The sequence below is a fragment of the Mya arenaria genome, chromosome 7, assembly GCF_026914265.1.
Source record: "Mya arenaria isolate MELC-2E11 chromosome 7, ASM2691426v1".
NCBI lineage: Eukaryota > Metazoa > Mollusca > Bivalvia > Myida > Myidae > Mya > Mya arenaria.
In genome coordinates, this window is record NC_069128.1 from 65,814,372 (window position 1) to 65,836,330 (window position 21,959).

General features: G+C 32.3%; 1 protein-coding gene across 11 annotated transcripts in view; it reads left to right on the top strand.

Moving 5' to 3' along the window:
- LOC128240798 (uncharacterized) overlaps positions 1-14,370 on the top strand; it is a 47,483-nt gene extending 33,113 nt beyond the window's left edge. For 8 of the 11 annotated variants that reach the window (XM_052957673.1, XM_052957678.1, XM_052957679.1 and 5 more), the window contains 14 exons: positions 117-179; positions 495-540; positions 691-758; positions 1,588-1,704; positions 2,936-3,028; positions 3,654-3,731; positions 6,167-6,265; positions 6,814-6,873; positions 7,425-7,484; positions 9,464-9,514; positions 9,854-9,913; positions 10,474-10,524; positions 10,729-10,766; positions 12,184-14,370. In XM_052957673.1, coding sequence (XP_052813633.1) covers positions 117-179; positions 495-540; positions 691-758; positions 1,588-1,704; positions 2,936-3,028; positions 3,654-3,731; positions 6,167-6,265; positions 6,814-6,873; positions 7,425-7,484; positions 9,464-9,514; positions 9,854-9,913; positions 10,474-10,523 — 845 coding nt within the window. In that variant the 3' untranslated portion in view covers position 10,524; positions 10,729-10,766; positions 12,184-14,370. The other 3 variants (XM_052957681.1, XM_052957680.1, XM_052957683.1) reach the window with 3 other exon arrangements.
- Positions 14,371-21,959: the final 7,589 nt, after the last annotated feature.

Below are 21,959 nucleotides of genomic sequence, written 5' to 3' on the forward strand. Positions count from 1 at the left end.
TGCGTATTTACATCACAAATATATGTTTTTTTACAACAAGAATGAAACTCTGTTTTGTGGGCGACAAAAACATTTCGAATATTATATAAACAAAGAAAAGTTAATTTCTTTTTCAGATTACGAAAAGGAGAGAAATTTACAAGATGTCACTCTTAAGTTTCAAAGATATTCAGAAAATGGTAAGGAAATGTTACTACTGAATAAGCATTTTATAATGTTATTGAAATTGATAATGTTATATCTCTTTTGTTTAGCACCAAACTATTTACGCAAGGTATTTTCAAAAAGATTTAGTAATTCTTTATCAGGTTTGTTTATAATCATGTAAATTCAGATATTTTCATCATTAATTCCATTCAGAAAACATTGTCTATTACAAATGAAACCTGCATGCAGTCATAATCGTTTGCACTGTTTTAATTTTGGTTAAAAAAGGTAAAAGGTAGTTTATTTGCATATAAAAATGAACAGAACGTTATTGTTATTTATTTCAGAGGCCGAAAAAGAGCAAAAAGACCCGAAGATCAAAACTAGGATGAGGTAAGTTAAGCTCAGTTGCAATGAAAATTACCAAATTAAACGATTTGAAAAACAAGTAGAGGTGTTTCTAAGTTGTATTGTTGTAAGGAATTATTTATGTTACATCTCTTGTATATAGTAAGCATGTTTTAATATATGTTTTCCTTGCAGTGACAAAACTTTACGTTCAACAGAGCTTATATACCAGGGAATTGTCCGTTTTACAATAGAAGATAAAGGTACGCTTGTTTAGTTAACGTCTAATTATTTTATATTCTTCGCTAAAACCACTTACTCGTATTTAATAAGTATATACACGTAATACCTTGAACGGCGTAAAGAGAACTGTTTGACGTGTATGTTGTTAATTGATACACTCGTAAAAATTATCTTGCAAATGTTTTTGATAAGTTTATTTTCTCATTATACTTAACTTTACAAATCAATGAATCAAATAGTGACCTCAGATTTATTCAGAAGTTCAGCAAATGCTCTCTTAAATTTTGATGATTTAAATGTGACATTTCTATTTCGCATTTTATTGATGTTAAACGTCCATTGTAAAATGTATAAAAGAATATGACAATGATATTTTTGAGAAAATTTTGTTGCTTCAGAACTGAGTGACCGTATTTCATGAAATAGAGCACTCAATTTTTTAAATATTGATTTCTGCCACGATAACTCGTTAATGACAATTGCTATATAAAATGTTTTACAATATCATCATAATTATACTAATTGTGAGTGTTTTTTATGGTAAATTATATGTACTAAATGAAACAGAGTCAATACCGAAGATAGGAAAAGCCTTTCGGATACCAAGAGAAAGCTTTAAACACAATCAGTAGTTCACAAGGGAATCGACTCAAATTTCATAAATATTAAAATATCTTAACTCATAAATGTTGGAATTGCATTCATTGAAAGTATTAAGGTAGTACTGAATGTTTTGTCTACTCCGCTTCTCCCTGTAGTATTTAAGGCATTTTTTTTCTTTCGGTTTCTTAAACACATATATAAGATTTCTGAAATGAACTCGTACCTGTTTATAATTTCCCATTTAAGAATTGAAAGTACAGACATTCATGCCCTTGGTGCGTTCAGATCAGGATCTTATATGGAGAGGCGGTATGAATGAAATAAGACGTCCAGTAGACGCACGCATTGAGAGAAAAAAGTGTTGTGAGTAATATAGATATTTAGCGTACTAGTATCAAGAATACAAAGTAAGAATGCATCGTGGTGGTGGTGTCCTTAATCGATTGAAAACGACTTATATTCATAACATGAATAGGTCTATAATCTCAAACATTTAATAGACTGAATGACAGTGATTCATCACTGACTATATATGAACTATGCCATACTTCTATATTCCTTTTAAACAATACCTTAAAGTATCTGTGAAATTATTAGGTGATTCTGGTGAAGGGAATGCTAGACAAATATACTAAATGCATTGACCTTTTATTGTTTTGATGATTGGTTTGACAATACAAGGCGACCCCGGAGCACGCAGCATAAAAATTTGATTGTTGTATTAGTGATGTATATATTGTATTGTCCGGTAAGCGCAGTGGTTAGCGCACTCGTATGTGGTAACCAAGCCGGACAAGTGGGTTTTCTCTGGGTACTCCGGTTCCCCCCACAACACAATACCACATTATCGCGTGCAAACGAGAGTGATTAATATAAGTTGTAATAGCTTGTTTCACAATCATTGTAAAATTAAATAAAGTTTAAAGTAGTGATTCATATTTTGTTATTTCATTATAATTGTAATGTTTATATATTGATTTTGAAGCAAGAATATTATACACATTAAGAAATTATCAACCTTATCATAGTTTGAAACGATGCCCATTAGGTATGTGTTACCTTGCACATCGCATCTTAATGGTCACGAATATTCCGTTTTGTCCTTTTTTAACGCGGTACTTCACCATTTCTGTTTTTTTTTTTGCAACGTTGTACTTATTATTTTAGATGAGAAGAATATAGAATACTCAATTAATTAAATATTGATTTCTACACCTTACCTCGTAAAATACCATTGATATATAATATGTATTAAAATATCATCATAGTTATACTAATTTTGAGTGTTTGTTATCGTAAATTATCTGTACTTAACGAGACAGAATCAATAACGAAGAGGAAAAGCCTTTCGGATACGAAGACCTTTAAACACAATCAGAATTTCACACGGAATCAACTCAAATTACATAAATATTGAAATATCTTAACTCATAACTGTTGGTGTTTTGATCATTGTAAGTATTAATGTAGTATTGATTTTTTTGTCTACTCCGCTTCTCCCTGTAGTTTTCAATGCATTTTTGTTCATTTCGGTTCCCGAAAATAACGTATGTTAGATTTCTGAAATAAACTCGTACCTGTTTATAATTTCCAGTTGAAGATTTTGGAGTACAGACAGTCATGCGTGTGGGCGGTATGAATGCAAGAAGACGTCTATTAGACTTATACATTGAGAGCGAAAAGTGTTGTGAGTAAATATAGATGTTTTGCGTACTAGTATCAAACATACAGAGCATTATATTGCTGGCGTCCTTTATCAAGGGAGAACGGCTTATTTTCATAAAAAATCGGCCTATAATCTCAAACATTTAATAGAATGAATGACAGTGATTGATCATTGCCTATATATGAACTATGCCATGCTTATGTATTCCTTTTAAACAATACCTTAAAGTATCTGTGAAATTCTGCATTTGAGTCGTTTTCCTAAAAATGATATTAGAAATAATATTAACGAAAGAAAATATTCAGTACAAACGTCTATTAAGGATAGTGTGCAGGGATACATTGAGTCTTTTTATATGGACACTGTTCTGGGCCTTTTACTTTCCAGATCAATTTTAATATAAAATAACAAAGGCTGACAATACAATGTAAACTAAACACAAACTATATAAAAGAATGTTTGTACTTATTAATCTCAAGTTAAACATTCTTCACGTTAATGCGCTTCAACACACCGTACCATTAAATACATTCTGCACGCATTATAATTCTTGCGAGGCAACATATTTCATTTAACTTATAACAGTATTCAACAATCTGTCATTTATACAGGCATCTTTATATTTTTTTTATATATGCTGTTTCAGTTATCGAATTTGTGCCCTGTATCATACCTGATGTTGTGAACGAAGGCCTTTACATGGCATTGGCAAGTTTGAAATTTGGTATGTACAGTCTTTCGAGTCAGACATGATTTAACACTGTTCACATTTTAAAAAATGAGTAGACTCTAAAACAACAGATACATTTGTTTACGTTTTCTCATAAAATTTGGTACACAATTGTATAAGGGGATTTTGGTGAAGGGAATGCTAGACAAATATACTAAATGCATTGACCTTTTAATATTTTGATAAATTGCTTTAACAATACAAAGCGACCCCGGAGCATGCAGCATTAAAATTTGATTGTTGTATTAGTGATTCATATATTGTATTGTCCGGTTAACGCAGTAGTTAGCGCACTCGCTTCTCACCAAGCCGACCCGGGTTCGATTCCCGGCCTGGGCGCATGTAAGTTTGGTAAGTGGTCACCAAGCCGGACAAGTGGGTTTTCTCCGGGTACTCCGGTTTCCCCCACAACACAAGACCACATTTTCGCGTGCCAACGAGAATGATTAATATCAGTTGTAATAGCTTGTTTCACAATCCTTGTAAAATTAAATAAAGTTTAAAGTAGTGATTCATATTTTATTATATCATTATATAATTATGCTTATATTTTTATAACAATCTCATTTACCTGATTTACCAAATGTTAAAAAAATAACGAAATAATCGTTTTTTCTTGTCTATTTTGATGTCATTTTCATCCAAAATACTGAAATGGGGGTAGGGTATTTCAAATTCAAATGAAATTGTTATTTGACAAGTAATGTATTTTAAATATTGATTTTGAAGCAAGAATATTATACACATTAAGAAATTATCAACCTTATCATAGTTTGAAACGATGCCCACTAGGGATGTGTTACCTTGTACATCGCATCTTAATGGTCACGAATATTCAGTATTGTCCTTTTTTAACGCGGTACCTCACCATTTCTGTTTTTTATTGCAACGTTGTACTTATTATTTTAGATGAGAAGAATATAGAATACTCAATTAATTAAATATTGATTTCTACCACTATAACTCGTTAAATACCATTGATATATAATATGTATTAAAATATCATCATAATTATACTAATTGTGAGTGTTTGTTATGGTAAATTATCTGTACTTAACGAGACAGAATCAATACCGAAGAGGAAAAGCTTTTCGGATACCAAGAGAAAGCTTTAAACACAATCAAAATTTCACAACGGAATCGACTCAAATTACATAAATATTAAAATATCTTAACTCATAAATGTTGGTGTTTCGATCATTGTAAGTAATAAGGAAGTATTGACTTTCTTTGTCTACTCCGCTTTTCCCTGTAGTATTCAATGCATTTTTGTTTATTTCGGTTCCCGAAAATAATATATGTAAGATTTTTGAAATAAACTCGTACCTGTTAATATTTTCCCGTTCAAGTTTCGGAAGTATGGACGGTCAAGTTTGTGGGCTGTATGAAAAAAAATAACATCATGCGTATGCCTTTTGAACGAAAGGTCATGTGAGTAAATATAGATGTTTTGCGTACTAGTATCAAAAAAACAAAGTAAGCATTATCGTGTTGGCGTCTTTTATCGAGGGAAAAAAGGCTTATATTCATAACATGAATCGGTCTATAATCTCAATCATTAAATAGAATGAATGCAGTGATTCATCACTGCCTATATACGAATTATGCCATACTTCTATATTGTTCTTAAACAACACCTTAAAGTATCTGTGAATTCTGAAATTGATTTTTTTTTCTTAAAATTGTCAGTGATATTAAAAATAATAATGACGAAAGCAATTGATTAGAGCAAACGTATTCTAAAGACAGTGTGAAATATTTTGTGTTCATGCAAATGGAAACTGTTCTGGTTTTTCCAAAATATTTTTTTTTTTACTTTGCGGATTAATTTTAATATGCAATAACATTATTGTCGTTTATGCGCTTTAACATTTACATACATAGCTTCTCTAACATCCGTTCAATACCAAGTGAATCTGATTTTTATATGTTAAGCCATAACTAGATCGGTTGAGGTAAACAATAATACAGATAAGTTAAACATTTTTGAGACAGAAGATGTATGATTGCGAAGAAGCTCTGGCGTGACGACTTCAATGAAGACTTACAATAAAACTCTGTATTCTTTTAGATAGGAACAAAGGTATAAGGCAAGGCTCATAGGTTTTGTAACATTTTGAAGGCATAACATATACTTTAAATAGTACTTTATTATAATCTTCAAAAAGTAATAGTTACTGTAAATTGATATGAACAGTAACCCGCATGAAAGTTTTAAGACCGTCTAAATTAAAACTGTTAAGCAATGTACTTAACCTACTCGTTTACTTTGGAACGCCGTCAACCTTGAGCTAAAACAATAGCACTAATTGATTTGCAATTCCCGTTATGTTTATAAAGAGGTCCATTTCTTATTCAGGTGTTTATCTTTGAAGTTTTTGCTGTACTATAAATCAATTAAATATGACATTTAAACGATATTTAAACAGAAGAATGTCCCGATTGTTGCGTATGTGAGACAAATACAATAGCGAAAAGGCGAAAAGAGAAGAAAATCACAATGTGGGAATGGAATCAAAAAAATGAAGGTAGGTTCAAATAAATAAGCCCCAAAACCATTCGAGTGAGACATGACAACATTCAAAAATAAGTAGACTTTCCAAATAACTTGTACAGATGTTGACGTTTTCTCATAATATTAAGTTATCTTTTTTATGAGATTCTGGTGAAGAGTATGCGAGAAAAATATACTGAATGCATTGACGTTTCGATATTTTTATAACTGTAAACAATACTAGGCTACACCGGAGCATGCAGCATAACAATTTGTATAAGTGATTCAATCATATGCCCATGCACAATGATGCCTAATTTCATAACTGATTGATCAAGTGGTACAATGTAAAATATATAACCAAATTTAAGAATTAGGCTTTAATACCGAAGTTAGTGATAAACATGGATGACATCGAAAAGTACACGATGCAACATTCATTTTTATTTTTCATAATGGTTTTTGCTGTAATATAAATCAATTAAATATGACATTTAAACGATATTTAAACAGAAGAATGTCCCGATTGTCGCGTATGTGAGACAAATACAATAGCGAGACAATTGTTTCTATACTTTTCAGATTTAATTAGGCGAAAAGAGAAGAAAATCACAATGTGGGAATGGAATCAAAGAAATGAAGGTAGGTTCAAATAAATAAGCCCCAAAACCATTCGAGTTAGACATGACAACATTCAAAAAATAAGTAGACTTTCCAAATAACTTGTACAGATGTTGATATTTTTTCATAATATTTAGTGAACTTTTTTATAAGATTCTGGTGAAGAGTATGCGAGAAAAATATACTGAATGCATTGACGTTTCGATATTTTTATAACTGTTTAAACAATACTAGGCTACACGGGAGCATGCAGCATAACAATTTGTATTAGTGATTCAATCATATGCCCATGCACAATGATGCCTAATTTCATAACTGATTGATCAAGTGGTACAATGTAAAATATATAACCAAATTTAAGAATTAGGCTTTAATACCGAAGTTAGTGATAAACATGGATGACATCGAAAAGTACACGATGCAACATTCATTTTTATTTTTCATAATGGTTTTTGCTGTACTATAAATCAATTAAATATGACATTTAAACGATATTTAAACAGAAGAATGTCCCGATTGTCGCGTATGTGAGACAAATACAATAGCGAGAAAATTGTTTCTATACTTTTCAGATTTAATTAGGCGAAAAGAGAAGAAAATCACAATGTGGGAATGGAATCAAAGAAATGAAGGTAGGTTCAAATAAATAAGCCCCAAAACCATTCGAGTTAGACATGACAACATTCAAAAAATAAGTAGACTTTCCAAATAACTTGTACAGATGTTGACGTTTTCTCATAATATTAAGTTATCTTTTTTATGAGATTCTGGTGAAGAGTATGCGAGAAAAATATACTGAATGCATTGACGTTTCGATATTTTTATAACTGTAAACAATACTAGGCTACACCGGAGCATGCAGCATAACAATTTGTATAAGTGATTCAATCATATGCCCATGCACAATGATGCCTAATTTCATAACTGATTGATCAAGTGGTACAATGTAAAATATATAACCAAATTTAAGAATTAGGCTTTAATACCGAAGTTAGTGATAAACATGGATGACATCGAAAAGTACACGATGCAACATTCATTTTTATTTTTCATAATGGTGTCATTTTCGTTAGGTGTACCAGGAGAAAATAAATAATTTAAAGTTATGATTTCTGTCAGGAAAACGAGACGGAGGTACCCGTAAAATCAAGGTAATCAACGAATAAATTAACCTGAAAATTATTTAGTTAATTGTTGCGATACGTACTCTGATATTTGCTTTTTGAAAATGCAGAGATGCGCGACGAGGGTATACAATTCGAAAGGCTCCATTTAGACACCTCGGTATGGGGGATGGAGAGATATATAAAAGATATATTCAACCATTTAATCCCTACAAGGCCTTTTACGATCAAACTTCTTAGAAATAATACTATTCACTTTTGCTTTGCTTTTCGAAAGCATTAATAACATATACAGTTATGTCATTTTGGTAAAGTGTAGCCCGAAGATAGTAAGGAATTTAAGGCTAAGATTTCTGTCAGGAAAACGAGACGGAGGCACTCGTATATTCAAGGTAATCAACGAATAAATTAACCAGAAACTTATTTAGTTAATTGTTGTGATCCATACTCTGAGATTTACTATTTGAAAATGCAGAGTTGCGCGACATGTGTTTAGAATGGCTCCGTTCTGACGCCTTTCTACGGGAGATGAAGAGACAAATAGAAGGCATATTCAACCATATAATCCATACAAGGCCTTTTATGATCAAAACTCTGAACAATTATAATATTCACGTTTGTTTTGCATTTCGAACGCATTAATTACATATACAGTTAAGAGACGTGATTGCTAAGTAATATCAAAAACTATTTTATTTTATATAGACAGTTTCATAAGAACTTATCTAAACGTCATGAAGCGATGTGCATTGAACAAAAACTCCTAGTTTAGTTATAATAGAGTTTAAGATTTTCTGCATAGATGACGAGACTTTGATACATGTTTATAAAATGTTTTTGTTTGATTATTAATCAGTGACATAGAGGATACGTGTTTATCGTAGATTATTTTACAAGTGTCATAGAAAAAAACATATTTTCACGAGTGGCCTCTGGCCATTACGGACCAGGTCTGCCATTATAGACAGACGGCACATCGGCGCCGTTTATTAACATCTAAATAATATGTATGACAAAAGTTCGTTTTAAGAACATTTTATTGTTGATCAATATGAAAATCGCATCTGATTTGATATAGCCGCATTTGTATAAATAATTTGTGCAATTATTATTGCAATTCGTTTTTGGGAGACGTCTGCAACGCTTACAAGTCCGGTAGATTCAGCCACAAAAGTCCTGTATTCTTATACGTACAGTAAATAATGATAATACATGTATTTGTAAAGAATGATTTAGTTATAACACTATTTGTAAAAATATGATGGTTTTAATGCTCTTCTATTTTGAAAGCATTGAATAAGAAGATAATGTTATTTGGAATGACAAAATGTATTTAATGTGGATAAAAAAGCAAGTTCATAAGAATGTGTTTGGATGGTGTGAAATAAACAACAGAAATAACACTGTATAAATGCATTAATAATTGTGATCATTGGTGACATGTTTTAACTTAAACCAAATGACTGTCAGCTGTACACTAATTACAGGATCATGGATGTCGGGAATATTGGAAATTCTAAGTGTTTGGTGGGAACAAGGTAGAGTCACAAATACACCTCTTGTGTTTAACATACATTTTGTATATACAATTGTGATATTATATATTTTTTCTACAATATTGGAGATGTAAATTATCTATGGGATATAAATAGCTTGAAATGGATACTTTAGTTGAACAAAATGCCGATTGTATGTCCTGCCTCCTCTTTATAATTGTAATTTAAAACATCATACAAATAGATCAAGGAGATTTATATGACTTAAACAGTCGAGACAGCAATGTCTAACATCCAGAAAAACATATTCCGTCTCGTCTTTTTTGACGCAGTTTTGCATTTTTGCTGTCTTTATTACAACGTTATACTTGTTATTTTTAGCGACTGTGAAAAAGGCTGAGGTGGAAAAAGAAGCAAGGATACTTGAAAGGCCAAGACGAAGTTGGTCCAATTTACCCTTTTACAATTAAGTTGTTGTATTAATAAAACAAATACTGCGTTAATGAAGCATTTTATTATTAATACGACGAGGCAACGATTAATGATCGATATGAAAATCGATAAATGATTTGATCAAGCCGGTTTAATAATCATTTATTTTCACTGCATTACAATTGGCCATTAGTTGACGCCTGCAACGGTTGTATGCAACCCAATTGTAGATTCAACCCCAAAAGTCATATATCGTTATATGTAGAATAAATAATGATACTACATGTAATTGTAGAGAATATTATTGGTATAAAACTATTTGTATGAAGCTGATGCTTTTAATGTTCTTGTATTTTGAAAGCATTGAATAGTAAGATTTTGTTATTTGGAATGACAAAATGTATTTAATGTGGATAAAACAAGTTGATAAGAATGTGTTTAGATGGTTTGAAGTAAACAGTTGAAATAACACTGTATAGTAAACACTATATTTATGCATTAATCATCGTGATCATTAGTTACATGTTTTAACTTCAAACAAATGACTGTCAGCTGTACACTAATTGCAGGATCATGGATATGGGGAATATTGGGAAATTTACGTGTTTGGCGGGACTAAGGTAGAGTCACTAATACAATTCTTGTTAAATGAAAATTGTCTACAGAATGTTACATTTTATGCTGGGGCGTTAACTATTGCTTATTAGCAAGGCAAGTAACACAATACAAATTAATGTATTATCGTGAGTATTGGTGAAATGTTTTTAACTTTTAACAAATTGCTGACACCAGTACACTTATTGTTTATCTATCACTATTTTTAGAAGCCAAGGGAGAAAACAGTGATATATGCCGAGACAAGGTAAAGTCACTCCCCTTTTAATGGAAAATATTGTACTGAAAAAAATTCAAGGCCGTCTGCATGACAAAATTTAGGTTGACTTTTCCTTGCAATTTGCATCCACATGTTATTATCTTTTTTTGCGAATGCCATGAACATGATGAATATAAAATTCCTGTTAGGAAAATATATCTTAAGGTCCCACTTGTATTTCAAAATTTCTTTCGATAGCAATTATAATGATATTTACAGTAATTATACCCCCACAAACGAAGTTTGAGGGGGTATATAGGAGTGAGCTTGTCGGTCGGTCGGTCGGTCGGTCGGTCTGTCGGTTTTCATGATTTCCGGACGATAACTCATGAAAGGCTTGACAGATTTGAAATTTTTTGGTACACAGGAGTAACATCAGAAGATACAGGTCAAGTTCGATATTGGGGCTGGTGGGGCCAAGGTCAAGGTCACTGTTACTAAAAAAAGAAAAACGGTTTCCGGACGATAACTCATGAAAGGCTTGACATATTTGAAATTTTTTGGTACACAGGAGTAACATCAGAAGATACAGGTCAAGTTCGATATTGGGGCTGGTGGGGTCAAGGTCACTGTTACTAAAAATAGAAAAATGGTTTCCGGACGATAACTCATGAAAGGCTTGACAGATTTGAACATTTTTTGGTACACAGGTGTAGCATCAGAAGATACAGGTCAAGTTCGATAGATCCTTCAAAAACTAAATGAGCAAATATTAACCTTAAAAGTAATAGACACTTGGAAAGATGAACAAACAAAACAAATCCAGCTGCTTCATTTGAACCAGATGCCAGTGGAATACTTGCAGAACTTAAGTATGGCATATTTTCCACAGTAGTGCTGACTACAAATATTGACCTGTCAGATGGACTTGTTAATTCAGGAACAGGAACAGTCCCGGGATTTATTCCCAGGTGGATAAGGATGCATTCAAGCCCAAATATGTACTTGTAAAATTTGATGATGATCATGTTGGAAGAAAAGCTCGTGAATGCTCTAGATGTCTTATTCCAGAAGAGATCAGCTAGAGCATCAGCTAGTTTTTCTTGTCAGCAGTGTAACTTCTAAATTACTCAACAGATTTAAATAAAACAATACATGCATGATAAAAGAAGATGCAGTGTGCAGTAACCTTTGAGTTATGGCCTCTTTTGAAAGGAATGGTTTGCCATTCCTGTGTCCAGGCGGCATTTGGGGGTATTCGTCACTCCTGTGACAGCTCTAGTTTGATTTGATCAGATATTTACCTATGACTTAATAAGATGGTATAATTTGTATGTTATTGTTGTAAAATTAAGAAACTGAACGAATTTAATCAATACATTTAGTGGGTAACTTGTTGCGTTCAATGATATAATAAACTTTGTTTTCAAAATGTCTTCTGAAACGCTTTGTTTGCATCTTCCAGAGCGACTACTTGTGAAGGAAGCTTGGAGACAGAGTGTCGTTTTTTCAATACGTTAGTGAAATCACTTCGCTTCAAAATACACCGACACAACTTTTGGGGTTTGCATGGCTTGATCGTTCGACATATGTACGGACGTCAGTGCAACTATTTGTGGCTCTTTCTGGAGTCGCAATGGTGACCCGACGTGAAAAGAAAGAAGTACATTTAGAAAGGGCTGCAATACCTCGAGTCTACCTTGACAAAACTTTACTAGGTAGATATGTTCAAAGAATACCTCATGTTGATTCCAATGCGGACTTGTGTTTAGTTACAGAAAAAATTCGTTCCAAATATAGTATGCAGAATGGTGTCCACAAAAACCGTGTTTCAAAACGTTTTGATCTCATGTGAATGCTCTTGTGTGTTTAAAAAGTTCTTAACCCATACGCTAGAAAATTGTGTTTTACATATATTCGAAAAACACGAAAAGGTGTATAATCCAATAATTTCGCGAACTTTGTGCAGCACGTGTTTTAGAACAGAATTGCATCTGATACAATTATTAGGTGTTTGTATATCTGTATCGGGAACAGTGCAATTAGTAAACCAGTCCTATAAGGCAGGATCAAATATGAACCAAGTATGAAGTCATCGCAACGGATGCGGATCTGCAGTACGGATTCATTCGTGCAACCAATATGATTAGCTGTTTCAGAAGTTGTTGATGAGCATGAAGACATACACGAAAACGTTCACTGAATAAACATGAATGACGACACAAAACAATTTGAAATATATCAAGTCTACCTTTGTTTCCTATCTTTAATATGTGTTGTAAATATTAAGAACGTTCGATGTGTGTAATTTAGATTCATGACGAGTATAGAAAACCATGAATTGATTACGAATGACTACATGTAGTGAACTATTTCCTCCATTACTAGCTGCTAAGTAACTCTGTTATTAACATTTGATTGTTCTTGCGTAATACTCATTGAACATATATTTGTATAAAGCATAAAATAAAAATAAATTGCCACTACAAGAGATGGCTTATTGAAAACGAAATGTTACTATAGTAAAACGTATTACACCCTTAACAAAGTGTAACCCGAAATGAATAGTACATATAGTATTGATTTTTGTAAGAATATTGTACATACAGGTGGCTTATTTGAATTAGATTGTACATAGAGTCGGCTTATTTGGAACAGGAATGAAATAGACTGAGTATATATATTGTTGTAATCATTTTGTATAATGTTGTACTTAGAGTGACAGTCAACACTAAACCATGTTATTGGAATTTATATACTTACGTGTGTGTCCATATTATAGTGTTTACATGTTTACCCAAATACATATAGTTTTTTTTACATGTTTTGTTTTGGGCTGACTTTACATAAATTTAAATCATTAATCATAGTAATCAAGTAGGTACGTTAAATAAACTTGCAAAATTGATATATCTAGCATTTGACTTGCGTCATAATTAAGTTGTAAATATGTACATGTTATTGGTATCTTCAAATGAACAAGAAAAGTAAAGCAAAGAATTACCATTTATATACATTATCCATCAATATATAAATCCAAACCAGAATTTGAAACCCACATGTATAGACACTAAAAAGTCTCATTCTATTAAACTTACACAGTGGGAAATTTGTTAAACACGAAATCCTCGTGCACGTTCTTATCAATGCGATATTCATTTATCTAGTACGCACCACTTGTATGATGTATTAATTAAATCTGTTATTTACAAACTAAAATTATTAGTGTGCACATGGAGAACTTAGGGATAACTTAAATTGATCTAGTTCATTTTGTAAATATTTAACAACATAATTTTCTCATTATTAATAGGTACATTTGTGTTTGTATATACATGACTTGTTCACCGTCATTGTATTATGTATTTAGTTTGTATTCTTTATAATAGCAATGACATTTTTATGTTTATGCTAATACAACTTTGACATGACCTGACTTATAGAAATGTATTTCGATGTATATGTTGGATTTACTGTAGGTGGTACCATACTGTTTAAACTAGTATTTTGCGCATTCTCCTAATCATGTATGTGGTTGTACCATTGTAAATATTGTGTTTGTCCTCATGGCCCGTATGCTTATTGGATGTGGAATGAACCACCTTCATATATTCTTATACTGTTAATATTGAAATAAATCACTTAAAAATGATTTTTTTATTCCTGACAAGGGTTTTAATATTTGAATTCGGCAAGAACTTGAAAAAAGTCGCACAATGAAATGAGTTAGATCATTTGCGTTATTTTACTATTAACGTATGCGACTCAGAAGTTATGTGAGTGTTTGATGCCTGAGCAACCCTTTTAAGTTTTGCATTCATTTGAAAGCGTTCTGTGTTCATGATAGCAGAATATAAAAAAATGAAATAATACGAATAAGTAAAATAAGCATTCAAAGAATGCAAAGAAACTCATTTTAATTCTTTGTCATTAGAAAAACGATAAAATATGTGAACTGTCATAACTTTATGTATGCTGTACATCACATGGGAGTATCACGTGATCGCTGTACATTTTATATTGCCCGTACAAGATGGCGAATATTTCGACCGCATCAATACATAAATTCGGCGTTTACGGATGGTAAATATTAAGGAAGGATCTTTAGAATAGGCGCAGAGTACCCGCATTGTAAAACAATTTACTCGCGTGTGTTTTGTTTTTCGAAGGTTTGCTTAGTTTAAGCCTGAAACTCAATACAGATTTTATTTCTGTGAGTACATTGTCCGTATCAGTCTGATTTCTGTCTGTTTTAGCGCAAAAAGCAGGAATATGAAACAAAAGTTTACAAAATATTGATTACATTTGCAAAAATTTACTTCGTTGTAAGTTTCAAGTGATAGTTTCGTGTTTAACAAAAGTTCTGGACATTTTTCAAAGCGAGTACATTGTCCGTACAAAATATTTATAAGTACATTGTCCGGACGATTTCATGCTTAAAGCATTTCTCATTAATAATTTTATACAATTCCCTTCTTTGTAGTTTATGCTGCAGAACAAATCTGTCCCTACTTAATACGCTTTCCAGACAATATATGAATTGAGTCGGATTAAGATTTCGTGTAAGTAAGCACTTTATCTGTTTATTATGAAATTTCTTCGATGTGTATTATAATAGAACTATTCCATATTATAATAAACCCCTCCACTTCTTTTAACAATTTTTGACGTGGGAACTGAACGGTGAACTCGTATTGTATGATATAAATTGTACTATGTATTGTATGTATATTATACTATACAGAAAGTAAGAAAACAGTACAAAATATAACCTAAATTCGATTTTTACTCTAGAAATCTAGTATATTTAGTTTATTGATGATATATAGTACCTCTATCAAATATGTCCAGTTAGTGAAACGATGCTTAATTAAGAACAATTCCACCGTCTTTGATTGGCATACTCATTTGTGTTGCTTATTTAATATACGTATAGTACGTGTAAATCCATGCCATCTATTAAAATGATTTGTATTAGTTTGTCTGTTCGTGGGTTGAGAGTATGGCTGTTCGTTGACTGCGTCTCCTTAAGAACCGGTTATATATTCAACCAGACTTTGGTACACATATTGCACTATAAAAACATGTACAACACCAACATGTTTAATTCTACATTGTTTTAGTTACGTTCAGTTTACGACTCTAAAACAACACACGAGGGTTATAGTTCGCTCTTGTTTAGTAAAACGATGCATAGGCGTGCAATGCTTTGTGTTTTATTTCAGATATGACGGAAGAAGTCCACACTTTCGCTCCATAGACCCAAACAAAAACGAACTGGATGAAATACCTCTAAACGAGGCATGCAAAATGATTTAAACTATGAAACAAAAAAATATAACTACAATCTGCACTCACCGGTAGCATTTTTCACTGATATGTTTTCTATCACTGAAATCGATGCTATGTTACATATAAAATTGTCTGTAATTGAAATTGCCAGAACTGTAATAGTGAGAATAAGAATCAACATAATTATAATATGTTAGTTGGACAATTTCATTGAAGTTATCGTTGTCGCTGTGTGGCCTAGTGTATGTAAGACATTCGAAACGGTCAAGTAGTCTACGTATGATGTCTTCTTTTAACACCAGAAGTATAATAGTGTCAATGCTTTTTGATATATTCATTTGTGTTAACCGACTAATAGGTAAATAAAAAGAAACCATTTTATTTTTTTTGATTTTATTCAATTATATTCATTGACCAGTGCAAACAGTTATAATCACAGACTAATTATCACAATATTGGAAAATCAATTTTATAGTTGCCAGGGCTTGAATTTAACATTTTTTGAAACTCGCAAATTTTTGTAAGTGCTTAAATTTTCAACTCGCAAAAGCAGACACTCACTCGCATTTTTTAAGGCAAACCATTGTGTTTGCTAGGAAAAGATATATATTGTAAGGAAAACAATGGTTAAAGGTATAGTGTAACTGTTTTAATGAATGATCATGTAATTTTTCGTTATTGATTAAACGATATCATCATAAATGTAACACTGACAATACGTTTTGAGGAAGTCTGATCAGGCCAGTCTAATGTTCAACTTCCTCTTCCACATTGAAACAGTTTTAACGGACGGATTATTTCATTTTGGATTCTTTTTTGGAACTGATTGATCATTGCCATCAGCCGCCGGTGATTTTAAAATCAACATGCGTATTTTTTTATCTTTTTGCTTGTCATAATTTTATAGACTGTATCTCGATACGATTATCACTAAAACAGCCGCCAAAAGTTTAAACGAAAGACCAGTCTACAAAAATACATCGTAACGAGTACCTGCCACATTATAATGAGTATACCTGCCTGTGTGCATAATGTTAGTCTACGTCATCAGTTTCTGTGTGATTATCGGAAAACGAAAGTAGGCATTTTTAAAATTAGTTTTATATCTATTGTGCAGGAATTGATCGCCGATTATGTTCATATCTATTTCAATGATTGCATATTTTCTGCAATTTTGGAACTCGCAAATTTTTGCGAGTGTCTTTAAAATCAACTCGCATTTTCAAAGTTTTGCTCGCATTTTGCGAGCGTGCGAGTGCTAAATTCGAGGCCTGCAAGTTGCACATTAATATTAGAAAATGAGATCAAATTACAATGTGAACAAACAATTATATACATAATTAGGATCCTGTAACATTATAAACATAATAGCACATTAACAACTCATGGCGCCTTTCCATCATGGACGTGCTCGTGTTCGAATGCTATAAAATATCTTCCCACAATGCCGGCACATCAATTCTTTTCTAGACTCCTGAAATTAATTTCAAATAGTTTTTTACACATGTGCATGTTTATGATGGTGGCAATGAATTTAAAATCACACCGTTTGATTAACAAAAATGATCATGCTTTAATAGGCGAACCCCTCTTGTCACCTATCGCATATTGTGTCGATATGGCATGTGTCGTATTCTTGCATACTGGACGTGTGTTTCCGGTCATGTGACCAGTGCTGGAATATCCCATCTTACATATAGCTAATACCCATGTAACTATTTAAAAGTACGGCGCTCTATGACGTCGGTAAACAAGTCGATCGCTCATTTGGTGTAATTGTACCAAAGTTCGTTTTCACGTCATTTTTTCCACAAATTGATAAATTTAGATATGCAAGAAAAAATATCAATCATGTCTTTCCGGTCCAGATTGAAAAATCCGACCCTCGGACACGCAGCGTGGCCGGTAGCTCGGCAAGCCTCGTTACCGGCTTTCACTCGTGCCCTCGGGACGGATTTTCCTATACCTGATACGCCTGATAGATACTTATATTATACATTATTGCCCCTGTTTTGAATAGTGTAATTGTAATTGTGCTGTGCCCTAATCTTACACAAAAAATCGATGTTCAAATCATGTTCAACAGCTAATATCACTTCTTTCTGATATTATCTTAAGAAATTAATTCCATCAACGAAATAAGCCTATTTAATCTTTAAACATGCATACGTATAATATGACATGTATATAAGAGACATATATATATATATACGTACCATTGTGGTGAATGAGTAGTGATCAGATCCTGAAATAATAAAAACACATTTAAATCTGATTATGAAAATTATTTGTTTTAAAGAAATCATTTCATAATGAAGTTAAAAGTAATGTAAATGCCACTAAGAGGTTGAATAAAAAAAATTGTCCGGACAATGTACTCGTAATATTTTGTACGGACAATGTACTCGCTTTGAAAATTGTCCAGAACTTTTGTTAAACACGAAACTATCACTTGAAACTTACAACGAAGTAAATTTTTGCTAATTTAATCAATATTTTGTAAACTTTTGTTACATATTCCTGCTTTTTGCGCTAAAATAGACAGAAATCAGACTGATACGGACAATGTACTCACAGAAATAAAATCTGTATCGAGTTTCAGGCTTAAACTAAGCAAACCTTCGAAAAACAAAACACACGCGAGTAAATTGTTTTACAATGCGGGTACTCTGCGCCTATTCTAAAGATCCTACCTTAATATTTACCATCCGTAAACACCGAATTTATGTATTGATGCGGTCGAAATATTCGCCATCTTGTACGGGCAATGTACTTTAGCGATCACGTGATACTCCCCTGTGTACGTGCGGTCATTAATTTAACATGTTTGTTATCAGCAAGCAAACAACATTCAAATGATTTTTTATATGTTTTATTGTACTGTTTATGTTAAAATAAATCACTCTAAAAGATGTGAATTATGTTCGCATATTGAAATGAATTCGTTTACCTTATCTCGCAATTAACGTTTTCGACCCTATATTATGTGTGTTTTTGATGCCTGAGCAACCCGTATAATGTTTTGCTTTCATTTGATAGAGTTCCGTGTTCACAAAAGCAAAATATAAATATACCGAACATAATAAAACGAATATGTAAATAAGGCCTTTGCATATAAATTTCATTTTAATTCTTTGTCAGATGAAATAACGAAAAAATGTGTGAATTGTCATAACTTTATGTATGCTGTACATGCGGTCATTAATTTAACATGTTTGCTAGCAGCAAGAAAACACCATTTAAATGATACCAACATGGTTGTAATCAGCAAGCCAATACCATTTGAATGATGCCAATATAGTATGGGTCGCCAGGAATCATAATTTAATGTAAATGTAAATAGAGCTCTAAAAACAGGCTTATATGTTGGTCGAATTAGCTTTGTTTTTAAGCAAAAAAACACAAGTGGGATCCAGGGGGAGCGCACCCGGTGCATCCCGACCCCTTAAATCGTCGAAGTTTACCTTTTCATTTCAATAAAGGATAAAAAATGTAATTAGATGTGACCAAAAAGCACCATAGATATTGTAAATATTGTCTTGAGAAAGTACCCCCAACCCCCTGCCAACATTTCCATCAAATAAATTTCGGTTTAGAAGGAGGAGCAAATGGCAAAAGATTACGCGCAAAAGTTATGCCCCCTATAACGTCAAATCCTGGAACCGCCCCTGAAAACAACGTGTTCAACTTTTCAAGTGTATTGGGAATTCTTGCCTTTACACTTATGAAAACGAGACAAATGACTTTTAAAATTTCGTCTGGATTCAAGATCTGTTTCTGTGAACAAAGATGAATGATTATTGGAGACATGGTTCTGGGCTCATCCTTAACCATCGAGAAAGCTGGAAAAACATTAAGGAGACTAGACGAGGCGCACACCTGTCAATTCTTACTCCTGTTTCATGGTTAACCGAATTTGTTCACTTGCACATAATTTCAAACCTAAACTTTCATTCTTTAATCATAATAAAATATTTTGCCATAACTGATGATGATGATGATGACGATGATGATGATGATGATGATGATGATGATGATGATGATGATGATGATGATGATGATGATGATGATGATTATGATGATGATGATGATGATGATGATGATGATGATGATGATGATGATGATGATGATGATGATGATGATGATGATGATGATGATGACGATGATATCGATGACATGATGATGATGATGATGATGATGATGATGATGATGATGATGATGATGATGATTCATTAAAATTCGTTTGTATAATGAATCATAAGAGAAGTTTAAATATTATCTGTAGATAGGAATGCGTGCTTTCAAATATTACTGACTTGTAAAGATAAATTGGTCTTTATCAAATCGTGTTTATTGCAAATAAGTCATATATTTATATAAATATACTCCATCACATTCCAAAATGTAGCAATAAAATACATTGGAGATGAAGTCATGGCAGTTTGTATTGTTATTTATTGCAAATGAAATAAGACGTAATTTACAGGCGTTTCCATAGCAAAACAGCGTGTTTGAAATGTTTTTGTTTTTATGCAATGAATTTATTTATCCTTAACAGTTTGAACGCTTTTATGGTACCAACAAAAAAGTCACCAGTAATCAAATGATTGATATCACAATATTGTTCATCAGAATTCTTAATTTACTCGTTTAATGAAATATCAATGTACATTTCGATAGTATTGTTTTCCTTATTTTGTCCATGCTTTTGCGCATTGATTGAGCGAATAGTACATTTTATACTTAAATAAACATATTTTTTGATTAATAAAAAATAATAGGCATGTCAGAAAAGTTAACCTTTAAACATTGTATTCGTAGAAGTTATGGTTCCTTAATTGACCTGACTAAATGGTCAGTAACAACTTACACTACATATGTAAGGCAATTGAGAGGCTGCAAAACGCTACTTGCTAGTGTACATATACGTGTGGACTGCTTATAGTATCAAGGTACTGGTGCTTTATTCAAGTTTAAGAGATTAAGGTTAGCTGAAACTTTTATTTGTTCTGGCAGTTATAAGTACAATAATTGTTTCGCAACTACGCTCTTTTTTGAAATTATGAGCGTATCACACATTTTTATAAACTATAGACGACATTTGGGTCGATATATAATGTAACGAGTTTCTTGGTAATGTTCGTGGGCGTGAATTAATTGTACACAATAGTACGTAAAACATATTTTGTATTTATCCGGTACGTCATGTTCTTGTGAACAACTCCAACATCTTGACAACTGCATAGAGTTTAGAATTAACCTTTAAAAGTCGGTACCCGATATTTCCGCATGTATTAAGTTAATGTTAGTTTAACTCTCACTATCTATATTTAAAAGATATAAAAATCAACTAGTAGTAATAATATAATGAAAACTTCAGGGACAGGCAAATACAAACCTTGATTAGATGCAAAAGGTAAGGGCCAAATGAGGTTGAACGCGAGACACAAAAATATTATAGTAAGATGACATGATATTAAAACTTAATGATAAAGAATAGACAAAGTGAACATAGCGAACGAGCCCTTCTTAATTATAACTTAAGATTATCTAGCTGACTTAGAATACGACATCAATGGCTGACATATTTTCAACGCAAGATCTGACATAGAAAGTATGTATCGGATGAGTGGCAGCAACTGCAATTCTATTGGCTAAAATGTATGTCGTAATCTAATGCCAGATAGAAAGTGTTTCTATATGTTTGGTTATGAGTTATTCTGCAAAATGATAGCATTACATGAAAAAAAAGCATTTCTAAAGAATGAAAAGCCTATAGTAATTTATTATTTATTATTTGCCGATGCTCATACATGAAACATACTAATGGCCTGAAAATTGAACAAAATCAAATTATCTGAAACAAAACGCAGACTATTCAAACACGTATCTTAAAATGTGTGAACAATTAAAACATATGCTTCCTTGTCTTCAAATTTTAGCCCGTTC